Source organism: Pogona vitticeps, chromosome 14 (genome assembly GCF_051106095.1).
Source record: "Pogona vitticeps strain Pit_001003342236 chromosome 14, PviZW2.1, whole genome shotgun sequence".
Classification (NCBI taxonomy): domain Eukaryota; kingdom Metazoa; phylum Chordata; class Lepidosauria; order Squamata; family Agamidae; genus Pogona; species Pogona vitticeps.
The window spans coordinates 19604894-19632597 of record NC_135796.1 but is presented as its reverse complement, the minus strand read 5'-3'; the positions used below and the strand labels follow the sequence as shown (position 1 = coordinate 19632597).

Here is a 27704-nt window from a genome sequence, read left to right as displayed (position 1 = left end):
TGCCAGTTTCGCTCCACAAACTCGTGTCCCTTTTTAGAAAGGATGCTGGGAACAGATGGTGAGGAAGGAACCACAGCACAGTCAGTGTGGCAGCTGATGGGCTTTGTACAATCGGTGCCATCTGTTTTTAATTATTATTGCTGTTTTTAATGTTTCTATTTTTGTTTTCTGTTATATATATTGTAACCCACCAGTAGTGCCATGATACTCATGGGAGCAGGACACAAATTAAATAAATGAATTTCTGTTCTTTTGGGATTGTTTCTTGTGTGGGTTTCTTGTTCTGATGCTTAAGCTACACTTTGTACTCACAGGGCAGCTTGATCCAGCAAGCATGCCATTACAGATATTAACCTTTTCTTTGTTGTTTAGTCGTTGTGTCTGACTCTTTGTGACCCCATGGACCAGAGCACACGAGGCCCTCCTGTCTTCCACTGCCTCCCGGAGTTGGGTCAAATTCATGTTGGTTGCTTCGATGACAGTCCATCCATCTCGTCCTCCATCGTCCCCTTCTCCTCTTGCCTTCACATTTCCCCACAGTTGAAAAGTTTACTACGTCTCAATTCATTAATATCAATTTGGAGACTATAGCCTTTTATGTTGTGGGAAATGGCTCAAAACATTGATATTCAAGCCAGAAGCCACCTGCACTTCATTGGCCTTTTTAGAAGACAGAAAGCACCGTTTAATTAATTTCCATTTCCCCGTTACTTCAGAAAACAAAGCTAGTAATTAAGATACAAGGCTGATTATGCTTTATAAATTTCAGTGTCCCTTATTCCATTTCACATGCTTGTGAAGTTGTTAGACACAGCCCTAGGTCGGACAGAGGATTAATTTTGTTAACAGAAATACAGTAATCTGTTTTTCTATTCTTTGCTAATTGCATTTTATTTTGCCTGCATGTAGATTATGTCTGCATGAACCTGACTGGCAGAAATAGCTTTCTAGAGAAAAGTACTCTGTGCCCACCAGCTCACTGTTTTGAAGGAGCAGGGAGCCAAAATAAATTGTACGTAGGTCCAAAAACTGTCTGGAGGCTACATCAGAGCAAGTACAGGCTTATGGATGCTGTACGAAACACAAGAGAGTCTAACTTGCAGCAACTGGTGGCTTCAGATTGTCCCTCAGGCTATTGGGAAATGAGGGGGGAAAGGAAAGGACTAGCCGCTCAGCTGCAGATTTGCAGGAGGTGGTTTGTAGTGGAAAGGCTGTACTGAACCCCTCCCCAAAAACTGCATTCAGCTACGTGCCTTTGCTTTAATATGCTATTTACCTTTTAATTTTGAGGAAGCTCTGTAATAGCGGTGAGACCTTCATCCTACATTGTGGAACAGGCGTGAAGATGCTGTTGTTCAAAGGCGTCAGCAGTCCCATGTTTCAAGATCAAGGTAGGTGCACACGGGGAGTCCAGGATCTGTGGTTACAAATGTGCTCTTTGCCCTGACTTCTTTGTCATCAGGGGTCACATTCCGCTCAAACCTGTTCTGGTAGCATGGCAAGGCTAATAACCTGGTGCAAAGATAGCCTCAGGCACAACCCCTCTGCAATTTGGGACAACATCCTCTGGGAATTACAAACTCCTCTGCACTGCCAGTGTGAAGAAACAAGGGGCAAGGGTCTTGTGAACAGATGCAACTGCAAGCACTTTGGGGTTCAGCATGGGGTTGCACCTGGATTACTGATGCCAAAGAGGGAAGCTCCCGTCTTCCTACTGGTATGGTAACCCCAGAAGCAATCTTTCCACTTACTCCTGCTGCCACCTGTCCCAGAGGGGTGGTCATTCAATGCCACGGACCAAAGAGCCAGGAACTGAGAGATTTCATGCTTTAATAGACACAGAAATCACAAAGGAAGAGGCCAAATGCCTTAGCAATTGCAATAAAAATAGGAAATTCTTTTTACAGGGTAAACCTCATAATATAAAAAAGTTTAATGCTGTCTGGAAACTGAGTTTTAATTTACAAAAAAGTCCGTAGAGGCCAAACACGGCAAATGCTGCATAAAGAAGGGAGAGTGCAGAGGAGTGGTTTTTGAATGGGCGGGGCGAGAAGGTTCTCCCCGTTCCTGTGAACAAAGCCCCACTACCTCACGAGTTGGCTTGAGCTGGAGGCAGAGCAGATGGGTGACTCTTCAGGTCCCCAGGGAGACAAGCACCTGGGAGGAGGGCAGGCCTTAGGGGCCCTCTCCCTGTTTTTCAGTGTCCCAGTGTGACTCTTGCGGAAACAAGGGCCCTAGGCAGGCAGGCAGGCAGGCAAAGCCCAGCGGTGTGGTTTCTAGCCAGCCTGACATGTGGCAGCTCAAGGCTGCTTGTCTCCAGGGGGAAAAAAAACGTTTTGCAGGGCAAAGCCAAACCAAAGGGGGATCTGCAAGTGACAGAACTTGGGTGAGAGCAGGCCATCACACCTAACGCTTATTGCTCACTGTGAGAAGCAGTGTTGTCACTCGTACATGCACAAAGACAACGACAATGAGGATGACAAACAGGTTGGGACAGAGGGGAGGGGGAAGGGGCTTCCTGAATTTGCCCACAAACCTGGCAAGTTCTCATTTCCCTCACTTGGAAAGGCAAAGAAGGCGTGGAGATGGGTGTGGAGGGCAACAAGCTCTAACAAACAAGTGATGCAAAGCCGAAGAGACTTCTGTGCCCCACAGGAAAAGGCGCTGGGAGCACTTTCTTCCCTTCTGGACAGTGGGAGCCATCGCCAAGGAAAAGAGGCAGCCACAGACTGGCACCTGGAGCAGCCCTGGAAAGCACCAATTGATGTAGGTTCCAGTGGTAAGGAAGGAAGCACAGCAGCTCTGTAGAAGAAGAGGGCCGTGGGTGGAGGCCCAGCCCAGCCTGGACGTCTCTCCTGGTCGTCTACAGAGTGACTTTGCATAGGCTAGAAAAGGACTGGCAGCCAGTCCCAAGAACAGTTCTGCAACCCCTGGCAAAGGCCTCAGAGCTGCTGCACGAGGTTCTTTCCACGTCTGGCGCAGGAGGTGACTCTGAAGCAATCCTGAGAGCCTATGAGTTGCAGGGAAAGGGTTTTCGTGCTGGCCAAGGCAGAGAAGATGGGAGACCGCCAAAAGCTGTAGAGCAACCCAGAAGGTCTAGAGAAGAGGAGCAGAGCCCTTTCCCTCCCACCCTCCAGGCGCTCCTGGAGTCATTTCCCTCAAGGGCTCCTGCTACATTTCCTGGCCTGAAGCCCATGGTAGGTGGGGCTGCTCTAGGAATTCCTCTCTTAACTGGATCATCCTCCACTCTCCTTGATGCTCCTCCCCACCCTCGAGCTGCACAATGAAGGTGTGAGGAAAGGGAAGGACACACCAGTGAATGGCAGCCTCTCCTCTAACTTCTCGTGCCAGCAAGGAGTGCAGCTTCCCACACAGAGACACACCTTGATCTTGGCTTTGAGGCAGGCAGGAGGGAGGGAGGGAGCTGGCTTTTGTGCTTGGGACTTGGTGCCTGAAGTCAGGCTTCAACCCTGGGGAGGGGGGAGCAGGATGTTGCAAACCCCACCCACCTGGTAGGTGAGAGGGAGACATGCTTGGTATCTTATCTACACCTGAACAACCCCTCCTCCATTTACAGGACAGAAGAACAGAGTGGCAGGGGAGAGGGCACTCCCACCTTTGCCAAAGACGGAGCCTGCCGTCTCCCCTTTTCCAGCAACAAGAACCCGCTCCCTGTCCCAGGAAGCCAGCTCAGAAACAGCTGTCTTGAGGCACCCCCAGGAAAGCAGCCCCAGCTTCAGCCCCCTCTGCCCACAAAACCACCAAGTTTGTGGGCTGGTTACCAGGAGAAGCACTGCTGTTAAAATTGCTCCTTCTCCACAGCCCTTGCTGGAAGCATCAAGAAAATGGCTTGTACCTCTCCTCGTGGCAAGTTGTGTGCATTTCCTGATGGGACACCCCCCCCATGCCAGCCCACCTGTCCTCAATGCCCACATCCAGCACCCCAGGGCAGGGGAGCTGCCACACATCCACAGGGCGGCCTGCTTCTGCCCAGGCATTTTGCTGGACACAAACCTCCAGTTCCCCGGCGTGTCTTCCAACATTCTGTATCATTCAGGCAGGTGGGCAGGAAGAAGGCCCAGAAACTTCACACCATCCAACAAATGAGTGGTTCAAGAGAAACTTCAGCACTTGGAGGACGGGAAGAACCGCCCTGGCGACAAGAACTTGTAACCGTTCCCAGAGGGCATCCGTACAGGGTGCCCAGAACCTGGTGTGCTGTTGGGGAGGGGGGAGGGGGAGGGAGTCAGGGCTCCCCCCTGGCGCCTGTGTCCATTGGGGGGGTTCCTCTGCAGGGAAGAGGGGGGGTGAGGAGAAGACAGGTCCTTCAACTCCAGCCTGTCACGGCCTTCCTCCTTGCTGTGCCGAGGGGACAAGTTCAGCAAGCTCAGGACGTCTCTCCTGGAGGGGCCTCTTCCTCCAGAGTTGCCGGCGGCCTTTGGGGGACCCGTGGAATGTTGCGGGGCACTCTGCCAGAACATCTTCAGGTTGTGGATGGCCTGCACCTTCTCGTCAATCGCCGCCATCTTGAGTTTGTCGAGGGTTGGGGCGTCAGCGGGGCTGGAACGGGATGAACTGGCAGAGGAGTAGGACAGGGCAGGGGACGGGGTGCTGCCCGCCGGAGAATGGTGCCCTGAGCTCGGGGAGATGTTCTGGGGTGATTTGGAAATGTGCGTGCTGTAGGGAGAGCTGGGGTACTTGAGCCGAAAGAGAGGCTGCTCTTGCCCCGAGCCGTGAAAGTCAGAACTGGGGGAAGGCTGGCTGCTGTGGGGGCTCGCGCCTTCCTTGGCAGGCCCCTCGGAGGAGGAGCCTGTGGGGCTGCTGTAGCCGGAGCTGACTTTCTGCAGCGAGGAACTTCTTGTGGGAGGTTTTGGTTTCAGGGGGGTGGGAGATGGGGAAGGGTGGCTTTTGTAGACCGAGCACAGCGGCCGGCTGAAGGCGCTGGTCTCAGAGGATCGGAAGGAAGACGACCCAGTGGGTGTCACGGCTCCGCCGTCCAAACTGCCACTCTTGCTGAGGTGGCTACCGCCCCCACTACGCTGGAGGTGCTCGACGGCTAGAAGGTGGCTCTGCGTCTCCTGCAGAATCTTCTGGGCCAGCTCTTGAGGGTCAAGCTTCAGGTTGCTCTCTTCCTCCTGGGACCTGACGGTGCTGTCCGTCTCGGTACTTGATTGGTCCGATTCACCAGTGTCTGAGCCTGCCAGTCTCCCAACCTTTTGGAACGGGGAGTTTGGGCTAGGAATGAGCATCATCTTGACCGGGGAGTTGGGGGAACTGATGCTCCCCTTGCAACTGACAGAACCTTTCAGTCCTCCAGCCTGAGGAGTCCGGGAAGATTTCTGGTCGGGGGAAAAGCACATCCGTCTATTCTCGTGATAGGTTGCCAGTGGCTCGTTGCTGACAATGGAGAAACCTTCATACTCCTCCTCCTCCTTGCCTGGGCCAGTGCCACTCTGAGGCGAGAACTGGCCGTGTGGCATGCAAGACCTCTGCAGATAGGAGGGGTTCTTGGTCCTGTCCAAGTCCTGCCGCCCGCGGGAACTGCCTGCTTCTGACAGGCCCTCAGGCTTGGAGACAAAGCTGACCGAGGAGGCAATGGAGCTGAGGCTGTACACGGAGATGGCATCGGAAGCCAGGCTGTCGGGACATGTCGGGGAGAACGGGGGGTTCTGATAGCCAAGCGGGCCAGGATTGGAGGCCGACTGAGCCGAGGCCAGCGACTCGAGGGAGGAAGAGCTGTCCAAACTCAGCCGTTTGGGCAGCTCTGTGGAGTCTGCAGGAAGCAGAGGCAGAGAAAGAAACCATTCAGAGTAATTTCTCAGACAACGTGGAGCCCCTGCTTCTCTAGCTCTAGCCGGCCCCTGCCACACACACTTGACCAGGCACATCCCCAAAGAGCCCAGCTGCCAAGAATGGCCAGACCAGAGACTCACCAAAAAGGGCCAGCAAGGTCTGGAGGGCAAAGTGCATCGTCCGGCGGCTGGCCTGCTTGCCTGTCTTCAGGATCACCTCCTCCTGCCCAACTTCACACAGATCGAAGCCTGCAAGCAACACAGGACTCAGTGCCACTGCTCAGGCAGAGGGTCACCCTGTTCAGCTCAATTCGGGGGGGGGGGCAGCCTTTGCCCAGACCCAGAGAGGACAGAGGGGTGCTGATGAGAAGGGCAATGGGGAGAATAAGGTGAGCACCTGTTCCTTCCACCCTTTCCCCCACCCAGCTGATGCCTGACCCAATGCCCAAGGGTCCTACCTAGAGCTGCCAGGAACTCGTGGCACCCCGGCAGACGCCACAGTTGGACACTAATGGACACTTGGATCGGGGCCAAAGAGAAGTCTTGCTCCTTCTCTCCAACCTGGAGCTGCACCAAGACCTGATGGAGCTAAAGGGAAAGCGCCAGTCAGAGTCAGGCCAGCACAACGCCTCCACCCTTTCCTCCTCCACCCTGGAAGCTGCCCGTGAAAATAAGAAGAGGGGAGGAAGGAAGGACTCTAGCATGTGCAGGTGGGTCCAGTGCAAGCAACGTGATGGGCACCATGAGGTTCCCCCAGGGAGGGAAGGAACAGAGCAACGCAATGCCTCCCACCCCACCCCACCAGCTGCTCTAGGAGGAACAACACGGGCTTCAGACAACTGGAGAGGAGGAGACACACACACCCTTGACCCTGTCCCGTCCTGTCCCTCATGCCTTGCAGGACAAGTGGTGGAGGAGGAGGGTCCCATACTCACCATTCCCACCATATTTTTAACAGCCTTTGGGAAGCAAAAAGGAGGAGTGGTAGGGGAGAGGGAGAAAGAGAGAGAGAGAGAGAGAGAGATGCGTTTAGAGCCAAGTTTGGGTGCAATGCAGCAGCAGCAGCAGCAAGCTAAAGGTGTCCATTTTCAGCATGTTAAGTTTGGGGAGGAAGGAAGGAAGGAAGGAAGGTGGAAAGTCCCCTCTGGGACCCAGATCAGGTGTGGGACCTCCCCCACCCCCACCTAAACAGCCATGGCTGGCATTCACTCACCCGGCTGATGAGTTGTTCCCCAGTTTCAGAGGCAGCGATGAGCTTGCAAAGCGCCTGCAGAGCAGCGTTGGGCAAACCTGCCAGCGACGGGGGGGAGAAGCAGAGGGGCCAGTCATTCCCTGGGATGCCACCCGCCTCCAGTCCTGGGTACTTCTTCCAGGGGCTGGATGCCAGAGGACCCACCCCCTCCAACACTCACCGAGCAAGGACTGGATAGTGGTGCTGCACTGCTGCAACCGGTCTCCAGGGTCCGCAGTGGGGAAGAAGACGGCCGCCGGAAGGCCACTGGCCGGGGGATCTAGGCGGAAGCCCACTGCCGTCAGCAGCGCCTGCCAGCCGGGAATGCCCCCCACCTTGTTCTCCACACTCTGCTGGGAGGTGTACATGGAGTTGTGCTGCCCACTGTGGATACGCTGCAGGGACTTTTCCACCTATGGAAGGAGAAGGACGGAGTGAGCTCTCCTCTCCTCCCACACCCCGTTGCCATCTCAAGCTAGAGCAAGGCTCCAGAGGCCTGCGTGGACTTGAAGCTGGCCCAGGACAGCCTTTGCTCCTTCAGTCTCCACCCCGTTGACCCATCTCCCCTCTTGGTGCCACTGCTGCACTCTCACCAGGTGCAGGAGAACTCGCAGGGCATCGCGGGCCCGCTCCGGATGCTGTAGGATGTCTGTCAGCGCTTGCCCAATCAGTGATGATGGGCTGTTCAGTTTCACGTCGCTCCCAATCAGGGTGAAGCCTGCAGGAGGAGAAGCAGGAGCCACGGTCACTCTCCTCTCAGAAGAGGGGAACAAGCCCACTTTGTTGAAAACAAGTTTGGGTTGGAAGGACGGACGGGCTAGTTTAAGGGTTAGGGTGGCACCAGCTCAGGCCATGCAACCCTGGAGAGCAGCCTCCCTCTCCCGAACGGTCTGCTCGCCCACTCGCTCGTGCCCAACTCTATTGTATCTTTCAGGTGGGCACAGTATGCTGCGTCCCTCTTTCCCCTCTGCTCCAGGAGGGTGCACACTAAAGGGCCAAAGCTAGCCCTTCCTGGCAAAGGCGAGGAGCACAGCCAGCTCTGCTGCCGTCGTCTCACCTGCCCAGTTTGAGGGGTGCGAGAAGGTCTTGCTGCTCTGTACGGTTCTCATGGCCTCCCCCAGGGCGGCACTGGCTTTGAGCCCATTGAGCAGGGCGGCATAGAAAGCATGAACAAACATCTTGGAGGCAGCCACTGGCACGGGCCACAAAGACACCAGGATGCAGTGGGCTCCGGCTGCCAGGAAGGCCCGGGTCAACCCGATCAGCCCATCGGCGGTGACCTTGCTGTTGGATTCAGGGTAGGAGCCCAGGACCACCAGCTTGACCGGCAGGCGAAGGTCCAGCACATCAGCAGCTGTGAGCAGGAACTCCTGCAGAGGTGGGCAGTCCGAGATGCTTTCCACGTCACTGGCATCGTCCTGCATACGCAGAGACTCTGGGATGGTGTACGAGTTCCCCAAGGAGCCTTTGCCACTGCCAGCACCGGCCCCCGAGGTGACACCCTCGGTGTTGGGTGTCAGGACCAGAGCTGCCAGCTTCCAAGAGATGTGGGTGGCAAAGTGGGCACACTCCGCCTGGGCCAGGGCACTCATCACTCTCTCCTTGGTCGCCAGGCTGCCCACCAGGGGCTGGCAGCCAAGCAGCTCTGACACAGCATAGGCCTCCTCCTCGGCCGAGGGCATGGGCCCCCACAGCCACCGGTCCATCACGGAGGGGGGCAACTTGGGGTTGCCGATGACAGCCGCCATAGAGGGGGAACTCCCATAGGAAGAGAGGTTCTTCTTGGCCTGGGTCTGGAGGAGGAAAAAAGAGGACGCCCCGTCGAGCTGTGGCTTCCCTTGCCCTGAAAGGGCACCCACACACCCACCCACACACCCACACATTACCCCTATCTCTCAGTCCTCTCAGCTGCTTCTGAGTCTGTGGCCAGTTCTGGACATGGCCGGGCCCTTGCTTTGGCATCCGGCGAGGGCTCCATCAGCCCTTCGGGCAGTGGCCCTAACACCTCAACCTTCCTGTAGGCAGGTAGTGTGTGTGTGTAACTCTCGACTCATGGCAGCCACATATAGGGCCCGCTCCACCGCCCCCCCCCAGGGCACAGAGAATGAGGGAGCAACGTTCCCTACCTTGGTGTTGGCATTCAGGGCTCGGATGGAGGGCACAGCGATGAGGCAGAAGCGCTCATAGAGGTACTCGTTGGAGGAACTACCCTTGAGGAGAGCAAAGGGGATGAGGTACAGCTCCCCTTCCAGCACCAGGACGAGCTGCCGGTGACGGCCCACTGGGCCACTGGAGTGCATCAAACCCTGGAGCAGAAGGCATGGGGGGGGGGGAGAGCGAGAGTGAGTATGTGTAAGTTCAGAGGCCAGGGAGAAGAGAGGACGAGGTGGCCTGCCCCCAGGGACACAACACTCTTCTGACTTCCAAGTCGGCCATTGCTCGGGCCCGGGTGGGAGTCCCGGCCTTGCATCTCTTCGTGTACGTGCTCTCAGCCACCCCATCTGACCTAGCCTTCAGCCAGGAATGACTGACGCAACAGACACATTTGACCAGCAGCCTGCCTTTCCTCACAGGAGCTCAGGGTGTGTCTGGAGGGTCAGTTCCGATGGGCCAGAGCATCAGCCTTTGTCCGCCAGGAACAGATGGCAGCAGCCCTTGGCAAGAACGATCGTCCTCCCAATGTCTGTGCGCCCTCCCAGAGGGGGCACACACACAAACCTGCACACCTCCTTTCTCAGCAGCCAGCTTGGCTGGCTTCTCCCCACTGGCTCCATTTTGGCACAGCAGCCTTTCAGGCATGTGACGAGCACTGCCATCATCTCTCCTGCTCATACGGGAGCCTTCAGAAGAGGAAGGGCAGCTTTGCCCTGACATATTGTTCTCAAGTGCGACAGATGCCCAGGCCTGGTAACACATCTGTGGAGCCTCTCAAGGGCCCTTCCAACCACGAAGCTGTCTGCTGGCCTGCCACAGAACACACACCGACAGGCCAGGCTGCCTGCAGGGGGTGTGTATTTGTGTGTCTCCATGCATGCCTGCACACATTCTCTTCTCTCCAGGGACTCTTCCATGCAGATTCCTTGTGACGTCTTGCACGCCAGCCTTGGCTGGGCTCTTTAAGCCGCCCTGGCATCTGCCAGCAGAACTGACCGCCGGCTGGTTTCATTGTCATGCAAGGGAATTGGCCAGATGGGAAAGGACAGGCCTGCCACCACACCATCTCCTCACTCAACAGCCGAAGGGTGCATTGTTAGCTCTCGGCCTCAGGCTGGAAGGAAGGATAAGGGAAAGGCCTCGCCCCCGCCTGCCTGGAAAGATGGAGGTCACAGTGGTGAAGGAGACATCACCTCTTGCACAGCCTTGAAGCCCAGGCCAGGCCAGTGGCAAAGGAAACGGCACGCGTTCCAGACTAAGTGTCTCTGAATGGGTCTCTCCCCTCGCCTCCTCCTCCTAACAAGGCACTGCCTGTCATGGTCTCTTGAGAGCTACACAGCCAGCGCTGTGCAGGCCAAGGCAGTTCCCTCAGTTTCTGATCTGGGCAGGAGTACCTAAGCCATGCCCTTCCTTAAGGCAAAGTCAGACCACTAAAAGGTGCCAGCAGGCAAGAACACTCCCCACCCCTCTTTGCCAGCACCCACCACCCAAGCCCTCCACAAAGACCTGGTCAAAGAACCCACTGGGCTCATGAAATGGCGGGGACACCCAGTTTTGTGCCAGGCCAAAAGGCTGGACCCTGGGGTTGAGAGCTCCCTTTCCCAGCAGAGGCATCCTTTGCCCCACCTTCCTGTCCCAACAGGGTGCTCAGTAGCCTTTTTTTGAGTGTGTGACACCACACCTGCCTGCCACCACCCTCACCGGACAAGGACAGCCTTCCCTCTTCCCCACCACTCACCCCTTCCAGGGGTCCAATCAGCAGGTCATAGAGGGCACGCAGCGGGGGCTTGCTGAAGGAGCTGGACCGCCGGGGCAGCGAGGAGGTGGCCAGCTCCTTTGCCGGAGACACGGGGACGCTGAAGAGGCTGCTCATGCTCTGGCAGCTCCTATGGAAAGGAAACACAAAAGCAGGGCACCAGCTCAACGGCAGGAAGGGAAGCAAGATCAGGCAGCCCACAGGGCCAAAAACCCCACCGTACCCTGGACGTCCCTTGATTTGCCAGCCTGGTGCACCCACTCCAGTGCCTCCAAAGAACCCAGCAGAAGTGGGGACTCTGCCGCCGTTCCTGGGGAGCCTCGCTCATATGGACAGAAGAAAGGATGGGGGGAGTGTGTTTTGCCCACAAAAATGCAATGGGAGTGGGTAGGAACTTGGGCTTGGGGGCAAGAGTCCTGCTTGCTGCCAGGACCGTTTCTCCAGGAACCAGGCCAGGCCACCACAACCCACTACCTGTGGCATCTGCATGGCTGTCACCAAGCTAGTTAGCAATGGCACTCCCTGACCTAGTGGCTCCTGGGAGATCCCGGGCATCCGTGGAAGAAAAAAGCGTATTCAGGCAAGCAGCATGGGAAGCTCCAGGAGTCCAAGTGGGGTCAGAGTCCACCCATTTGCCCCAGGGCACCCTCCCGGCAGTCTTCTTCTTTGTCCCATGCAGCTCGGCAGAAACCAAGACCCCTTTCCCCTTCCCAGACCCCACAAATCTCCACTGGAACTGGGGCACTTGGAGCAGTTTCAGACAGCCACTCCCTGGGGGGGCATCTTTATTCTTCTGCACAGAAAGGAAGGTGGGCCAAAGGAAGAGAAGAAATGCATGGAGGAGGAGGAGGAGGAGGATGCAAGGCCCCAGAGTCACCAGCAGGGGGCAGCACCTCTCCACAACTGCACTGCAATCCTCTATCCTTATTGGGCATGTGGGCTTCAATCAGCCTCAGGCAGCGCCTTTGGTTGCATCTATGAACACATGGTCCACAGTGAAGACACACAAGCATCCTCTTTGCTCTGTAACAGTCTCTGCGTCAGCTGGCACAGCTGTTCCCCTTCTTCCCATTTGTCGGCAGACCAGTGTGGCCAGTGGCCTGCAACTGACCAAGCAACCAGCCGGCAGAAGGACTGCACTTACTTCCCCACATAACACAAAGTCTAGTGGGGGGGGGGGGGAAATAGGCTTTCCTCAAGTAACAGCTTCCCGGTTTTCTCCCAGTAGAGAATTCTGAATGTTTCAGGTGGGCAAAGGAGGCAAAGTTGTAAGAACGTCTTGTGAAATTATGTTTTTTCCCTTTCAGAACAAGGACTGACCTTGCTTTCAGAATCCCACTGCCACAGACAATGCATGCTTCTGCAAACCTGCTCCATGGCCTGATTGTGAGTTTTATAAATCTCCTAGGTTGTTTTGTGTGGGGGATGGCAGAGGAGGAGGAGAGACCTGGCGCCTGTGTTAGTGCTTCTGCTTCCATGCCTTCCACAAATCCAGAAAGACGCCTCTCTGCCCAAGCCTAGCTTCCATGCCAGTCCTCCCCACTCGCGGATCTGGAACCCGACATCAGAGGAGGCTCGGGCAACTATGGCAGCCGACTCAGCCCGATGGAATTCCACGGACCACCAACGCAGTAGAGGTGGGGGGAGGGAGAGCCGGGCAGCAACGAGGTCAAGGAGGGCTTCTATCCATGGGTTTCCCTTCTGCGCCCCCTCACCTGTTGAAGAGGTTGTTCCTGCTGACCATCCGCAGGAAGCCGGTGGGGTCCGTGGCCGAAGTGAGCTTGTTGTTCACCTCCTCAAACTGCTGGTCCATGAGGTCTCCCGCTTCGCTCTCAGTCTCACTGCTGGCGCAGGCGCTGAGAAAAAAGAAGGGGGCCGGGAGGTCAGAAGAGCCCCTGCCTGCTAGGGGCTCCTGGGCTGCAAGGGGACCCCCCTTTGGGTTCCCGGCTAGAACACCAGGGAGAGTGACAGGCAGCCGTGTGTGTGTGTGTGTGTGTCTGTCTGTCTGTCTGTCTGTCTGTCTGTCTGTCTGTCTGTCTGACAAGGAGAAAGGGTCTTTGGCCCCAGGCACCTCTCCGCTTTGGGTCACACCCGAGGCAAGGGGCCCCTCTTGTGTCACACCAGCACACAGGGGCACAGACTCACCGCGCATAGTAGGAATCCACCCCCAGGGCTTCCCGCACACTAGCGCTGAGCTGCTCCAGAGCCGAACTGGTGACCGTTTGAAGGCTGGCACTGCTCTCTTGGTAGTCCCCTGAGGTCTCCGCCAGGCCATCGCCCAGGTAGCATTCGTGGAACTTTAAAATCCCTAGAAGCCACAGAGGGAGGAACACATCACCATATGGGGAACACACGGCTGCCGAGGAATGTCCTCCCAGAGCAGGGCCGGCTCTCACTGGCAGAAAAAGCGGGCGGGGGGGGGAGGCCCTGTGGCACCTTTGGATGCCAGGCCGCTCCTGTGGAAGGCCAGCAAGGAGGCCTTGCTCAAAAGCCACCAGGAGGCAGCACCAGCCGAGGGGCACCCAGGAGGCCGGTTTCCTCCACCCTGCCTGACAGCACCTGGCACACTGGGCCAGGCAGAAGAAATAACCTGAGGTCAGCACACACCCCTCCTCCAATCCTGCCCTTCTGCAAGGGCAAAGGGCCGGCCGTTGCCACGTGCTTCCCATGGCAGATCTCGAGGCATTATAGGGGACGAGCGGACTCTTTCCCTTTTTTCTTTCTTTTCTTTTTTTCTTTTTGTGCTACCTCGTTCTTAAGTGCCCCCAGTTCTTGCTCCACCCCGTGCAGGGCAGACGCAAGCACTTGAACTATCCCCCAGCATCCCCCGAGGCCCCGCTCCAGCCCTCCGAGCCAGACTGGAAGAAGGCTCCAGGCTGCCAGAGGAGAACCGTGGCTCTTTCATCTCCTCTGCTTTGTGCCGCTGAAGGGCTGCAATTATTAAATTATGCCCTGAAAGGGCGCCCTGCGATTATAGGCCTCACTTTATGAGATAATGAAGAGCAGCTGTCTGTGGAAAGGGATCCTCTCCACACTAATCCCATTGCTCCCAGTGGCTGGGAAAGGAGCGTGCGCGTACACGCGGCTTCCCTCGCTTGTGGCCGGGTGACGGGAAGGATCAAACGGAGAGGAGAAGCGGGGCCGCCCGTTGGCTCTGCTGAATCCACTTCAATGGATGCGTGTCAAATGCACTGGGAAGCACCAGGCGGAGAAATGTAATTAAGCTGGGGCCCTTTGTTGCTCTTGCGCAGGCACCGTGTCTGGAATCTCATTAGCCGACAGCCTTTTCCACGGCTGAGGGGAAAGCAGGCGGGCGGGCTGGGCTCCAGAGCAGCACCACACCTGAGTCGGTGCCCCTAGGCCGGCCGGCTTCACTCGTGAGGCTGAGGGGCCAAGGGGCCCTTGGCCCGCCTCCTCCCAGCATGGTGGGCGCTCCCAGGAGAGAAAAAGTCCCAGGAGGTTCCTCTGCCCACCCGCACCCCAAGGGGCCGTGTCCCTCTTTTGCTTGGACCCACCTGCCCCGGGAGCCAGGAGCCAGCTGTAGAGGTATCCCGCAGCCAGCGAGTAGTAGAGGACCAGACCCCGCTGGCTGTTCACTGTCTCCAGGACCTGGTCCACCGTCACCGGGGAGTAGGGGTCCACATCCTGCTGCCCGGTTTGGCGCTCAACCAGCAGGTCAGCAAAGGCCCTCGTTCGGCCCCTCTCGGCCACTGCCAGCGCTTCATCATGATGCCCTGGAAGGAAAAACACTTGTTGGCAGACCACCAAAAGCAATGGGTCCCTCCCCCCAACAATCTCTCTGCCCAGCTCCAAAGTCATGGGAAAGGCAGGAGAGAGAACTCGGTGGCAGAGGGTCGGAACGAGCGAATGGCAGCGCCAGGCACCCATCCCCCTCCCTCTTTCCCAGGCACCAACCCGGGTTGCCTTGGGCTTACAGACTTCCCAACCCCTGCCACCCCCAGGGCAAGGCTCCCCAGGGGTCCCTTCCCAGCGCTCCCTGCCTAGTCATGTCTTTGCCTGGCCATGAAGGATTTGTCCAAGGGACACACCCTGACCCCTGACCCCCCACTCCAGGCCTTCCCAAGCTGATGTCTAAGTCCTGTCTTACCCAAACTGACTAACACCCGCTGCAGGGCCTGGTAGGAGGACGTCTGCAGGTCGAAGAGGGACAGCTTGTAGTCCGTGCTTAGCCGGGCCTCGTGCCGGATGCTCTCAAAGAGTGCCGATGCCCGATAGAGCTGCCGGGGGGGAAAGGCCAGCCGGTCAGCTCAGTGGCCAAAGAGGCTGTCCCCAGACCACCACCACCACCACCACCCCTTGCGCAGGGCCCGACGGTTCTCCAGTCTGGGCGCCTACCTGATGCTGAGCCTCTTCCAGGTTCCCACTCGCCCAGAGAGAGAGGCCCAAGCCATGCCGGATCCTGGCCTCGTCCTCCCGGCGCCCCAGCTGCTCTGCTAGCCTCAGCCCTGCAAGGAAGAGGCAACCGTGAGGAACCCAGGAAGCTCGGCCCTTGTCTCGGGGCCTTTCCCAGGCACCTCCTGGACCAAGGGACACGTGTCCTGCCTTGAGGGTGGGGGCAGATCCAGGTGGCAAAGCTCCCTCCCCCACACACCCTCTCGCCAGGCCTCTCCTCCCCGGAGCTCTTCTGGGTTCCAAACAGGATGCCAGCTGTGATTCAGGAAGCCCCGCCGGCCTTCTCCAGAGGACTCGCTCTGCCTTGGGCCCACTCACCTTCCTGCAGGTACATGACGGCCTGGGAGTAGTTCTGGAGGGCGTGGTGGGTCCTGCCCAGGCTGCTGTAAGAGGCGGTCTTGGCCACCAGGTCGTTCATCTGGGCCGCAATGCTCAGGTGCTGCTCCTGGTAGACCACCGCCCGCTCATAGGTGCCCAGGGACTCATAGGTCAGGCCCAGGTTGCCATAGGCCCGGCCCTGGCAGGCCGAGTTGTTCGTCTCCTCGGCAATCTGGAGGTCCAGCTGGTGATACTGCAGCGCTGTGTCATACTCCCCCATCTGCTGGTAGACGCTGCCCAGGCCGCAGGCCGCGCTCCCCTCCAGGGCTTGGTCCTTCATCTCCCGGGCGATGCCCAACTGGCGCTCCAAGCAGGAGATGGCCTGCTCATAGTTGCCCAGCTGGCTGTGCAGGGTGCCCAGCTCCCCGTAGGCCTGTGCTTTGTCAAAGGCCTCCCCGAGCTCGTGGGCCACCACCAGCCTCTTCTCAAAGCAGACGAGGGCCTGTTGCAGGCTCCCCATGGCCCTGCCGGGGGGGGGGAGGGGGGGAGAGGGGGGAAAAAACTGGCATGAGGGCTGGCACGCCACAGCCAGTCTGCACGCCCGCCTTCCTCCCCCAGCAGCTCCCAAGGATGGCCTTCAGCCTCTGGGTCCTATGTCCCAGCGGGGGCTCTTTCATCCCTGCCTCCCCAGTCTCATGCACAGAGCTGCTGCTGCTGCTACTTTTCCCCACTAGAGACTGGCTTCTGAAGCACCCCAAGGCCCACGCCCCCCCTTGGGCCCTCCTTACCTGTGCCCGTTGCCCAGGCCTCGGTAGGCCTTGACCTGGTCCTGCATGCGGTTCAGGCTCTGCGCCACCGACAGGTACTGCTCGTAGTACTTGATGGCTTCCTCGTAGTCCCCCAGGGCCTCGTAGCAGTCGCCCAGGTTGCCAAAGGCCCGGCCTCGGTCGAGCACGGCCTCGCTGCCACTCAGCTGCTGCAGGGTGGCCAGCTGCTGCTCGAAGTAGCCGATGGCCTCCTCCATGGCACTCATGTTCATCTTGGTGATCCCCATGTTCCCGTACACTTGGGCCTCGATCCCGGGGTCCTTCAGCTTCTGGCCCAGCTCCAGCTGCTCCTCGTAACACTTCAAGGCCATGGTGTACTTCCCCAGGGCCATGTAGACGGCGGCCAGGTGCCCGTGGGCCCGGCACTCTCCCGGCGCCTCGCCCAGCTCCTGGTAGACCTCCAGCTCCTGCGTGTGGTAGCCCAGGGCCTTGTCGTACTTCTGCACCAGGCGGTAGGCCGAGCCCAGGGCCGCGTAGGCACTGGCCTCCAGCTTCCGGTCGGCCGCTTGGTGGGCCAGGCTCAGCTGCTGCTCGTAGAACTTGATGGCCCCGCCCACGTCCTTCCTGCAGATGGAGAGGTCGCCCAGGTTGCCCAGGGCCCGGAACTTGGCCTGAGGGTTGCCGAGCGCCTGGGCGAGCGACAGGAGGTACTTTTGGCACTCCTCGGCTTTGCCGATGTTGCCCAGAGCCTTGAAGGCCAGGCCGAGGTTGCAGTAGGCCTTGGCCTGGCTCAGCTTGTCGTGGAGGTCCTTGGCCAAAGCCAGGTCCTGCTCGTAGTACTTCACGGCCTCCTCGTAGTTGCCCAGGCAGTAGTGGGCGTAGCCCAGGTTGTGGCAGACCTTGCCTTCCCCCTCCATGTCCTGGAGCTCTGGAGAGAGCTGCAGGTACAGCTCATAGTAGGGGGCCGCCTGGGCAAATTCCCCCCGCGAACAGTGGAAGCTGCCCAGGTTGCTCAAGGCGCGAGCCTCGCTCTGGATGTCCCGAAGCTCCCGGGCAATGTTGAGGTGGTTCTGGTAGTGCTGGAGGGCCCGGTCATGGGCGCCAAGGGCTTGGTAGGCCACGGCCAAGTTGCCGTGGGTGGAGGCCTGCGAAGCCCGGTCGTTCACCTCCATGGAGATCTGCAGCTCCTGCCGGTGGTACTTGACGGCCTGGTCGAAGAGACCCAGGGCGTTGTAGGCGTTGCCCATGTTGCCGTACGCCCGGCCCTGGGCCGCGTAATCGTTCAGCTCTTGCGCGATGGAGAGGTGGGATTTGTGCAGCTTCAGAGCCGTCTCGTAGTCTCCCTTCATCTGGTGGATGATCCCTGCATGGAAACAACACGTGAGCCCTGCCCCTCAGAACCCCTCCCTCAGCTCAGAGCCTGGCCCACTGGCCCCAGCATGTCGGCCATTCCAGTGAGAGACAACGGGAGCCTTGCGTGCGCCGACTGGAAAGGCTGGGGTGACGAGAACAGGACCCCCCTGGCCCTGGTTTCCTCCTGCTCCCCGCAAAGAGGTCAGCACCACAGAACGGTTCTCAGCTGGAAGTCTGCACCCCAACCCCCCCCCCCAAAAAAAACCCCCTCTCCTGCAGGAGAGGATCTGCTGGCAACCCACAGAGGGACCTCTTCCAGCCACTGAGAAGTGGAGGCTGCCTGCCCGGATGGACCCCAGTGTGGGTCAACCGTTTCTCCTCGGGGCTTTCCCCCACACCTCCCAGGCACACAGCATCTAGCCAGGGCCCCAGAGGAGGAGCAGCCCTACCCCAGCACTGAGAGCTTTGGTGGGAAAGGAATCCTATTCCGAAGGCAGGCAAGCCGGAGGGAACCTCTGTAGGGAAAACAACCAGCTGAGGCCACCAAAGCTCAGGCGGGCGGCCCTGAAAGAGGGAACCCCAACAACGGCCTGCTGTGCAGGGATTTCTGGGGGAGCCAAGAGCGTTCTGTCCCGCTGGGGCCTTTTGCGTACACAGCGCAGAAGCCCCATCTAGCAGAGGGGATGAGCCCCCACCTGGCAGAAGAAGCCCCCGAGGGTGGGCGGCTCCTCCTGATTGCTGCTGCCACATTCCTCTCCCCCCACCCCACCCCTCCACAGCCTGGTATAATGAGTGAGAGGAGCTGCGGGATTCTCTGGGGCAGATCAAGGGCCAACGTTGCATTCTTCCACAAGCGGTTTCACCTTATCGCCTCCATTCAGCCCAGGGAGACACGGCTCTTGAGAAGAAATTAAGTAATTCATCAAGCCAATTTCAATTACCAGAGACCGATAACATCAGATGACAATTAGCATCTGCAAACGAGCCAGGCAGCTGCAGGAAGAACCTCCTCCGCAGTCGAGAGCTGCTGACAACCAACTCCGGGACCTGTGAGGCAGCCTAGCTTATTCAGGGGCGGGGGGGGGGAAGACTCAAAGCAGCTAGAAATCTGCTTCCTGTTTTTAAAAACAGGTACAGTGGTGCCTCGTTTAGCAACGTTAATCCGTGCAGGAAAAAACGTCGCTAAGCGATTTTAAAAAGCCCAAAGGAACACATTAAAACGTGTTTAATGCACTCCTATGGGCTAAAAACTTACCTGTAAGTGAAAATCCTCCATAGCGGCAGCCATTTTGGGTGCCTCTAAAGCGAGGCAAAACAGCGGTCGCCATTTTGTTTTTCCGACGGCCATTTTGGAACCGCCAATCAGCTATTAAAAATGGGTGCTTTGCCATGATCACGTCCCCGCGATCATCGCAAAGCGATTTTTACCCATAGGGGCCATCGCTAAGCGATCGCTCTGGCGATGGCAAAAAGTCCATCACTAAGTGATTTCGCTGTAAAACGGAGCGATCGCTAAGCGAGGCACCACTGTACTTTAAATTGTCAGAAGGTGAGGTAGGGTGACCCACTGAAGAAAAAAAGGCCCTTTTTTCCAGGACCGACAGCAGGGCCCTTACTTGCTCCCAGCCCCTGCTTACCGAGGTTGGAAGAGGCCCGGCCCTCAGCGGCCCGATCCTGCAGGCTCTCGGCGATGCTCAGCTGCTCCTCGTGGTACTGCTTGGCCCGCTCCAGGTCCTGCATGCAGCGGGCCGCATGGCCCAGGCCAGCGTAGGCCCGCATCTCAATGGCCTTCTCCTCCAGCTCCTGGGCCAGCTCCAGGACGTGATTGTGGTAAGACATGGCCTTGTCGAAGTTGCGGTGGTAGTGGTAGGCGCTGCCCAGGTTGGAGTAGGCCCGGGCCTCCTCCCGCTGGTTCCCCAGGGCCTTGGCAATGCCCAGATGCTGCTCGTGGCACTGCACTGCGTTCTCAAAGTCCCCCATAGCGATGTAGACCGCCCCCATGTTGCCCAGCTCCCGGGCCTCCGAGAGCTCGTCCTTGCCTTGCTTGGCCAGGAGAACACACTGCTTGTGGCTCGCCAGCGCGTTGGGGTAGTCGCCAATGGCCGTGTAGACGTGGCCCAGGCTGCTGAGTGCCGAGGAGGCCGCCTGGAGGAGAGAAGCAAGGAGAGGGGGAGACCCTGGGAATGTCAGGGTTGCCGTGGGAGCAGAGAGCGGGGACACTGGGCACTGAAGGGCCGCCGAGGGTGCACTGGGGGGGGGGAAGAGGGGAGAATTCCCCTGGAAAATCAGCCAGGGAGAGGCGGACCCTCTTTGGCCACCGAGCTACGCCAGTCCAGCTGCCACCCTGCTGGTGCTGCCCCTGCCCTTGGAGCTCGCCCTTCCGGGCCCTCCGCCAGAGAGACAAGGCGAGCCAGGGAGGACCCGCCAGAACAATGTCAGAGTCTGTGAGGTGGAGGTGAGGGGTGGGGGGAGCCATTCTGCCACTTCTTCACCACCCCAGATTCAATTACACGATTTTGCAGGAAGATAATCTCAGCGCAAGAAAACTGCTTACACACTGCATTGTCAAGAGAGCAGGGAAGGGAGGGGGGGCATTGCTCCAAGAGGAGAAAGGACAAACCCATCCCACCCACCCGGCAGTTACCACCTCGCGAGCCATTCTTTCCCTCTTTATACATTTCCCAGGATAACGAGGGATGAGCCAAAGGCCCCGCGCCACCCCCTGGCGGCCTGGCTACCCAAAGGCCCTGCCCGAGAGAGGGGGCCAGCGCCTTCTGGAGGAGCCGTGGCTCCTTGTCTGCCTTTGGCAGCATGCAAGAAGAGCGGGTGGTGGAAAGGAGACTGCGTTGGCCCTGGCGTCCAGTTGCCTCCGGAGCCTGACTGTTTCCTGCACAGCAGGGCTGGGGAGCCCCCCCCCCAGGAGGTGGATCGCTCCTCCTTCCTCAGACCCCTGAGGACGAAGGGAAAAACAAAACGGGATCCCGGGTGTCTCCGTCCCTGCGAAAGACCTTCCACGCTCACAAGGTGGACCCTGGAGGGGACCAGACGACCCCAAGAGAACTGATGCTACTTGTTCCTATTCCATGGCTTTGTTTCTGTATTTTTCTTTCCTTCCAGGCAAGGAAATCCACTGTCATTATTTTGTAACCTTTTAACAAAAACAGGCAAAGGCCCGGCACTCGCACAACAAGCAACATTTACTAGTTTGGACAGAAATGTTGCTTTTCAAGATGGGCTGGCCACGTTTGATATGATAAGATTATACCCATGCACAACAGCAGCAACAACAACAAAAGAAATCATGTTGACGGTTCCTGGCAAACACGAGCAGCCCATGAGTCGCTGGCTAAGCCGAGGATTCAGAGCTCCTCCACTCGGCCTCCGGAGGGTGGAGGGATCCCCCCCCCCAACATCCCTCTCGACCCACCATCCAGGCAAGATTTTCCTCCCTCTTTCTGGGGTCGTTTATCTCTGACAGAAACCTCTGTTTATCCCGGCTACTGATTGGAAGCAAACAATGGTTCTGAGTCAGTAAACTAGAAAGGCTGTTCCTTCCCATCACAGCAGAGCTAAATTAATGGATCTTTTGTGGGAAGCCATTCATTATCCAGTTTGGCTCTTTGATCTTTGCCCTTCTTGCTTTCAAAGGGTCTCTAGGCAAAGGGGGGGGGGGGATGGGACAAACAGGCGGGGGGGGGGAAATCCAGGCCCCATCCAGGCAGCCCTCGCTTGCAAGGCTGCGCTGTCTCCCCCCTCAGTGTGTCCAATCGGTAAGAAACATTTTCCAAAAGGTCTTGAAAGACCCCTCATAGTTTTCTGAGACTTCAAATATTCCTGGTATTTCCTCCAAGGAAGATCCTGGTCCTTGAGGAGAAAACAGGGATCTCCGAGGGATCTGAGGGAGGCCATTCCCTGCAGGGCAGCCTTCCTCGGACAGCTCTTCCTGGGGAGTCAGTCCTCCCGCATGAAGGACAAACACAGGCGGCGCCTGTTCCATCCTTCCTGGCCCTCCAAGAGGTGGTGGCCCCGGGCAAAGCGGAAGAGCCACTGCTCGCCAAGAGAGCAGCCCCAGGGGGAGGCCGCCTTCCACACCCTGAGTGACCGCATCCCTGAGGGGTCTCCAGCTCCCTCGGCAGCGCCAGCTGTTCCCAGGAGGCTCCATGAGCGCCACCTCCAGCGACCCCGAGAAGGGGGAGCCCGGAGGCACTCTGCCACTATGGGCAGCCCTGAGGGGGGGGGAGAGGTCCTCCAGAGCAGGAGGAGGAAGAGAGCAACAGGAGGGCCTGCCACGTTCTGGGCCCCTTGTTCCCCCATTCCATTGATTCCCTTTCCAAAATGATGAATGCTCAACACGAGGGCAAGACAATGGAAGGGAAAAAAGGAGGCTGAGCAGAGCCGAACCACACGGCCGAGTGTCTGGAACGAAGGCAGAGCCCCTGTACTACCAACTCACCCTCACCCACACGCCAGCGTCCACACGACAAGAAGGCAGCCACCCCCATCTCTGGGTCACGACAGGACCTTCCTTCCTTCCACCGCAGCTGCCTTCTCCACAACCGCAGCTGCTGCCCGAGGCTTCCTCCCAGAACCCTTGCTCAAGCCGCCCCCCCCCCTCGTGGGACGCATCCTGCTCTAGTGCCCTCCCCTTGCTGTTCTGGTTGGAGGCAAGATAAGGACCTGGAAAGAGCAGCGGCTGGGGCACCGCCAAGAGGTCCTGCTGAAGCAGGGCTGCCCGGGAGGCCAGGGGGTGCGGCTGCCCTCCTCCCCGGGTGCCTCCAGGGCCAGGACGCAGCCCAAGGGGCCCCACCGCAAGCCTCCTCCAGTGGAGGGGACCCCTTCCCTACCTGGGTGAGCGCCAAAGAGGCTGCCCGGCTCCGCCGAGCGCGGTGAGGCCCCGGCAGTTGCCAGGAACATCCCTCCCCTCGTCCTGGTTGGCAGACGGTCCCACCGTCTTCAGAGAGCCAAGCTTCGGCCCGGCCTCGCTCCTGGTGCTATTTTTAAAAGCAGTCCTGGCATCGGAGGCGTCCAAAGGCCCACGAGAGCGGGAGGAGCGAGGATGTGACAGACGCTCTGTGGTCTGAGCAGCAACGGGGAAAGCATGCACGCGTGGGGGGGGGGGAGAGAGAGGCTGGAACCACGCAGCCCTCCACCGGGAAGTACCCCTTCCCTTAAGAAGAGGGGGACTTTTGGCACACAAGGCGGAGTGGGCTGGGGGTGGGGGGGTGGGGGTTTTTGCAATCGCCTGCTCCTCCTGCCAGGTTTTCCAGTAAGCCCCCACGACCAGGCTCAGAGCCCTCTTAAGACCAGGGGGACGAAGAGGCAGGCCAACCTGCAGGGGCCACTCGCTCCCTTTTGGTGGTGGTGGTGGTGGTGGGGAGATCCGATGTCTTGCCGCAAGTCCCTTTTGCTCACCGGCTGCTCTCCTTTCTCACCTGCTGCCACAGGTGGGAAAGGCATCACCACCCTTGTGATGTGAGGGTCCAAAGATCTCTCTCACACACACACACACACACACACACACACACACACACACCGTCCCTGATGGTTCCTCTTGAAACCTCTTCCGGGTTGCTGAGTCTGCCAGACCCCCAGACTCCCCTGCGAGAGGCAGGGGGGCAAGGGGGTGGGGGGTGGGTGGGGGGGAGGCCAGGCTCATGTTCCAGCTGGACGGCTTCCCCCTCTTCTCCTTTCCTCCTCCACCTCCTGCCCCTGGAGGTGACGCCATTACCTCATTTCAAACCGGCACAAAACAAGCCCCTTCTGGTGGAATTCACATCAGCACCGTTGCAACTTTATAATCATCTCTGTGTTACAGAAAAAACTGCCAAGGGGGCCAAGAAAAACAGCTGTGCATTCAGAGGAAGCCCTGCGGTCAGGATGATGTCATCAGAAAGCGCCAAAGTAATTTCCTGTGGTTAGATCCACAGGAAATCCAAGAGGCTCGGCTTTCTCACAATCCAAGTAGCCGTTTGTTGTCAATTGCTGCTAATTACGTGCCCAGATGGGTCATAAATGGAAAAAATATCCCGAGGAGGGAGAATCGAACTCCAAACCCCAAACAGACAAGAGCTGGAGACACAAAAACCAAACTTCGCCCCCCCCTCCCCTCCACCCCGACTGCAGTCACTGGGTTCCCTCCTGACTCAGCCCCCCCCCCCGGCAGTCGATCCCCACGGCCCGCCTGGCCCCCTCCACACAGCTTGCTGTGCTGCAGCCTGGCACAAACAATGTCAGATTTTCCACCCTGTGCTGGGCCTGGTCTCCCCGCTCGCTGGAAGGGCCTGCAGGCGGCTGTCGTCCTCCAACCAGGAGGAACCCTTCTGCTCCGCAGAGATTCCTGGATGGCACTCAACAACCGCTCAGCGGAACGCCCTCCACCAAACGCCGCCGCCCTTCTCCATCCTGCTGGCCAAGATCTTTCCCACCACCACGACCACCGACCTCCCACCAAGCCTCTCTTCCTATGAAGTGCCAACCCGAAAATATTTCTTCAGCTTGGCTCGCATCATCCACCCAAGGCAGAAAGCTCCAGGCGCGCATGCACGCACATAGACACCCAGCTCACCCTCACCCTCTCGGGGTCCCTGCCAGGCCAACCTCTGCCCCAGAACTCACGGAAGAAAAACATCCCCCCCCCCCCGGAAGGAGGCTGGGCTCCTCAGAGCTGCCTCTCGGAAAGCAAGGCACGCCCTTCAGAGAGCAGGGGCCAAAAAAGATGGCTCCGTGGGAAATGGCTCCCTCCCCTCCCGCCTTCGGTCCACCCACCCAACCACTTACCTCCCTGTCCTTGAGTTTCATAGCAAGCATCAGCTGATGTCTGTGGTTCGTCAAGGCCTCCCGGTAGTTTCCTTTGGAGAAGAATGCAGAGCCCAAATTGCCGTGAGCTCGGCATTCCCCCATCTGGTCACCTGGCAAACAGAAGAGACCTTGGACTGAAGGGAGGGGATTCCTCAGGGTGGCCCCACAGGAAGACTCTTCCCTTCTTGACCAGCAGCCTCCCTCCACCCGCCAGAAGGCCTCCTCCGCCCACCCACCCATCCCCTTGGACTGTCCAGGCAGACAAGCGAACCTCCCCCGGCCTTGTTCCTCCAGCCGTGCTCTAGCCCTGGGCCAGCCGCCTTCCCCCCCCGCCCCGCTTCCCCACACCCCAGGGCCCTGTGAACCCCCCGGGCCTGACGCCCTCCTGGCCCTCGGCTTCTGTCACAGGCCTGTCCTCTTCCTCCTGGCGGACGAGCTTTTCACGCCCTTGGCCTCAGGGACTCCAAGCGAGGAGACGGGAACTGGCCCAGGCCCGGTTCCCTTTCTTTAAAGGCGAAAGAGGCACAGGTGGGCGTGACCGCTGGTGGAAGGGAATGGGCTGGAGGGTATCCCGGCCCCTGGAGGCCACCGGGCTGCCCAGCCCCAAGCCGGCCGCCAACGAGGGCAGTACCTAAAGTCTTGGCGACGTCCAAGTCCTGCTGCATGTAGCCAGCGCTCTTCTCTGAGTTGCCCAGGGACCAGTAGGCGCTGCTCAAGGCGGAGAAGACGGAGCCCCTCAGCTTGAGGCTGCAGGTGCCAATCTTCAGGGCTGCTTCCAGGACCACCACCGAGGCCCCGTGATGGCCGGCCGTCAGGAGCTCCTGGCCAACCACCGAGACCACCACGAAGGGACTCTTGTCCAGCTTCATTTTCTGCAGCTGCTGGTACGTCGGCTCGAGAGACTCTGGGGAAGGGAAGGGAAGGACCGGAAAGGAAAAGGCTGAGCAGCGTTTCCTCTCACGGCTTCTGCAGCCACTGTTTCGCTCCATTCCCATTCAGAGAGGAGCTGTTTTTCTACCCCACAAGGTTTCACCGGAGCCTTTCAAAAGTCAAGCCCGGAAGCTTCATGCGTTCACTGACTAAGGATATCTTTCGGCCACTTTTCTATCAAGGTACCCAACGTGGGCAATTAAACAGAGAAAAAGACAGAACTCCTGAAAGACAGCTACGTCCGGCTCAGCCCAGGGCAAGAGGGTCCTGGGAGGCCCGGTAAAGCTACAGAAGCCCCGGTGGCAAAGTGGCAGCCAGGCTGGCACCTACTGCTGGCACCCTGGGACGCGGGCCGAGCCCATTTCTACTTTCGCCTCTCCTGTTCTGGAGGAGCAAGAAGAAGCCGAACTGGGCAGGAATCTGGCCAGCCCACCTCTGCAACTCTGGCCGTGTCGTGGTGCCGGCCATTAATCCAAGGCATGGTGGAGGCTGGACTAGAGCCAGAGAGCAGAGCGGTCCTGAATTCACAGACAGACACACGCGCACGCACGCACGCTCTCACCTCGCATGGGAGACTTCATGGCGGCTTCCACCATCCCCACCAACAGCTGCAGACTCTTGGGGTCTTGCGCCAGCCCAGAAGCAAAGGCAGCCAGAGCATCGGCATGGCGCCCGAGGTACTGGAGGGCAACGCCCTGGCGGAAGTAGGCCTGGAAAGAGAGGAGCAGGAGGCGCCAGTGAGCCCTTCGGCCCGGCCTGAAGGAGAGACGCTCGAAGGCCCGCCCAGGCTCCGGCTAAATGTGTTCAGGGATTTCTTTGGGAGCATTTCTATGCCATTCCTCGAGGGATGGGCCGAGGGACTCAAAGCGGTTTACAATAACTGAATTGAAAAGAAGACAAGACAAGACATCCCGGTAATTAAGAGCAATACACTTCTCCCGAAAGAGTTGAACACGAACGATGGATAATGTTCTCGGTCGGGAAGACGGAGCTTTCCTTCCCGACAGAAGTGCTCTCAGGGGGCTGGGAGCCCACCTGGTCTCCATGGGGAGAGGGCCCTTCCGCACGGCATGGGCCGCAACACGGGAGGCCCTCCTCTGCCTCGCTGCCCCAGAGCCCCGCCTGCCCCCAAGGCAGCCAACAGAGCCGCCGTGGCGCCTTCGGATGACGGACCTTCCAAAGAGGACCAGAGCGCTTTGCCCCCCTGAGCGTTTCCGGTGGAAAGGCCGCCATTCCTTCGCTCACCCCACCGTCCCATTGCTGCCCTCCCAAGAGAGCTTCTCGCAAGCAGTCAGCAAGGACCATCACGCCATGACCTTGTGCATCCATCGCACTCATGGCTCAGGAAGGGGCTCTCGGCCCCTCACTGATTCTGGCCCATCATCCTGCTGCCTGGACAACTCCCACACACATTCCCCCAGGCCAGGGAAAAGGAGGAAGGGCCATCCTCATAGCGGAACGGCCAGGAGGGACGACGACGTTCTGAGCCTGGATAGGAGGAGGGATGTTGTTACCCAAGTGGAACAGATCGGCCATTAGTAGCCAAAGTGGCTCTTCCAGAGGGCTACAGGCTTGCTCAGGAGCCAGTCCACAGAGGCAGAGATTTAGAAAAATCAGAAATGACATGGGAAATTTATAGACATGAATATTTAATCTCTTTTCCATTAGCAAACGTTGATTGTAGAAACCGTTTTTAATGAATTGGAGAGAACCAGAATTCATTTCATTAACCTTCAGCATAAATGTGTTATTATTGAACCAAACAGGCCGGCATCATACAGATCCCGCTCCAAAGCAATTAGATGGGAGCTAGCAGGGCCTGACGCTCGCTCGGGGAACCCTCTGGAACAGGCAGGCAGCCGGGGCCAGCCGCCAGGGATCGGGGGGGGGGAAGCACTTCAAGCCCCACAACACGGCACTACTGTGTCCTCATGGCAGTTCGCAGGAGGTCCAGGGAGGGGGGTGGACGCTGGAGCCACCCAGCCAAGGAAGGACCCACAGGAAATTTCCTCTACAGCCCAGCTCTTGAACGAAGGATGAGGCCAGGCCGGCGTCTGCACAGACAGGAGCCGCTGCAGATGACACAAACCCCTTCCTGAATCCTGCAAAGCCGCCCCAAAGAGGGAAGAGAAAAGAGGGCCTGGGAAAGAAAGAACAGACTCTTGCGGGGGGGGGGGCTTTTGTTCGACTCA

The 27704-nt window shown here is 58.5% G+C and overlaps 1 protein-coding gene across 4 annotated transcripts in view; it reads right to left on the bottom strand.

Moving 5' to 3' along the window:
- Positions 1-1813: 1813 nt before the first annotated feature.
- Positions 1814-27704, bottom strand: part of TTC28 (tetratricopeptide repeat domain 28) — an 82125-nt gene continuing 56234 nt past the window's right edge. For 2 of the 4 annotated variants that reach the window (XM_020801849.3, XM_020801850.3), the window contains 21 exons: positions 26075-26222; positions 25214-25486; positions 24562-24692; positions 19422-19929; positions 16453-17794; positions 15665-16188; positions 15290-15399; positions 15042-15171; positions 14449-14667; positions 13079-13241; positions 12649-12789; positions 10916-11063; positions 9150-9329; positions 8081-8816; positions 7617-7741; positions 7205-7436; positions 7006-7082; positions 6728-6751; positions 6251-6380; positions 5934-6041; positions 1814-5773 (listed from right to left, as the gene is read on the bottom strand). In XM_020801849.3, the coding sequence (XP_020657508.3) occupies positions 4125-5773; positions 5934-6041; positions 6251-6380; positions 6728-6751; positions 7006-7082; positions 7205-7436; positions 7617-7741; positions 8081-8816; positions 9150-9329; positions 10916-11063; positions 12649-12789; positions 13079-13241; positions 14449-14667; positions 15042-15171; positions 15290-15399; positions 15665-16188; positions 16453-17794; positions 19422-19929; positions 24562-24692; positions 25214-25486; positions 26075-26222 (7098 nt within the window). In that variant the 3' untranslated portion in view covers positions 1814-4124. Of the gene's footprint in view, positions 5774-5933; positions 6042-6250; positions 6381-6727; positions 6752-7005; positions 7083-7204; positions 7437-7616; positions 7742-8080; positions 8817-9149; positions 9330-10915; positions 11064-12648; positions 12790-13078; positions 13242-14448; positions 14668-15041; positions 15172-15289; positions 15400-15664; positions 16189-16452; positions 17795-19421; positions 19930-22237; positions 22818-24561; positions 24693-25213; positions 25487-26074; positions 26223-27704 lie in introns of those variants that run through there. The other 2 variants (XM_072983164.2, XM_072983165.2) reach the window with 2 other exon arrangements.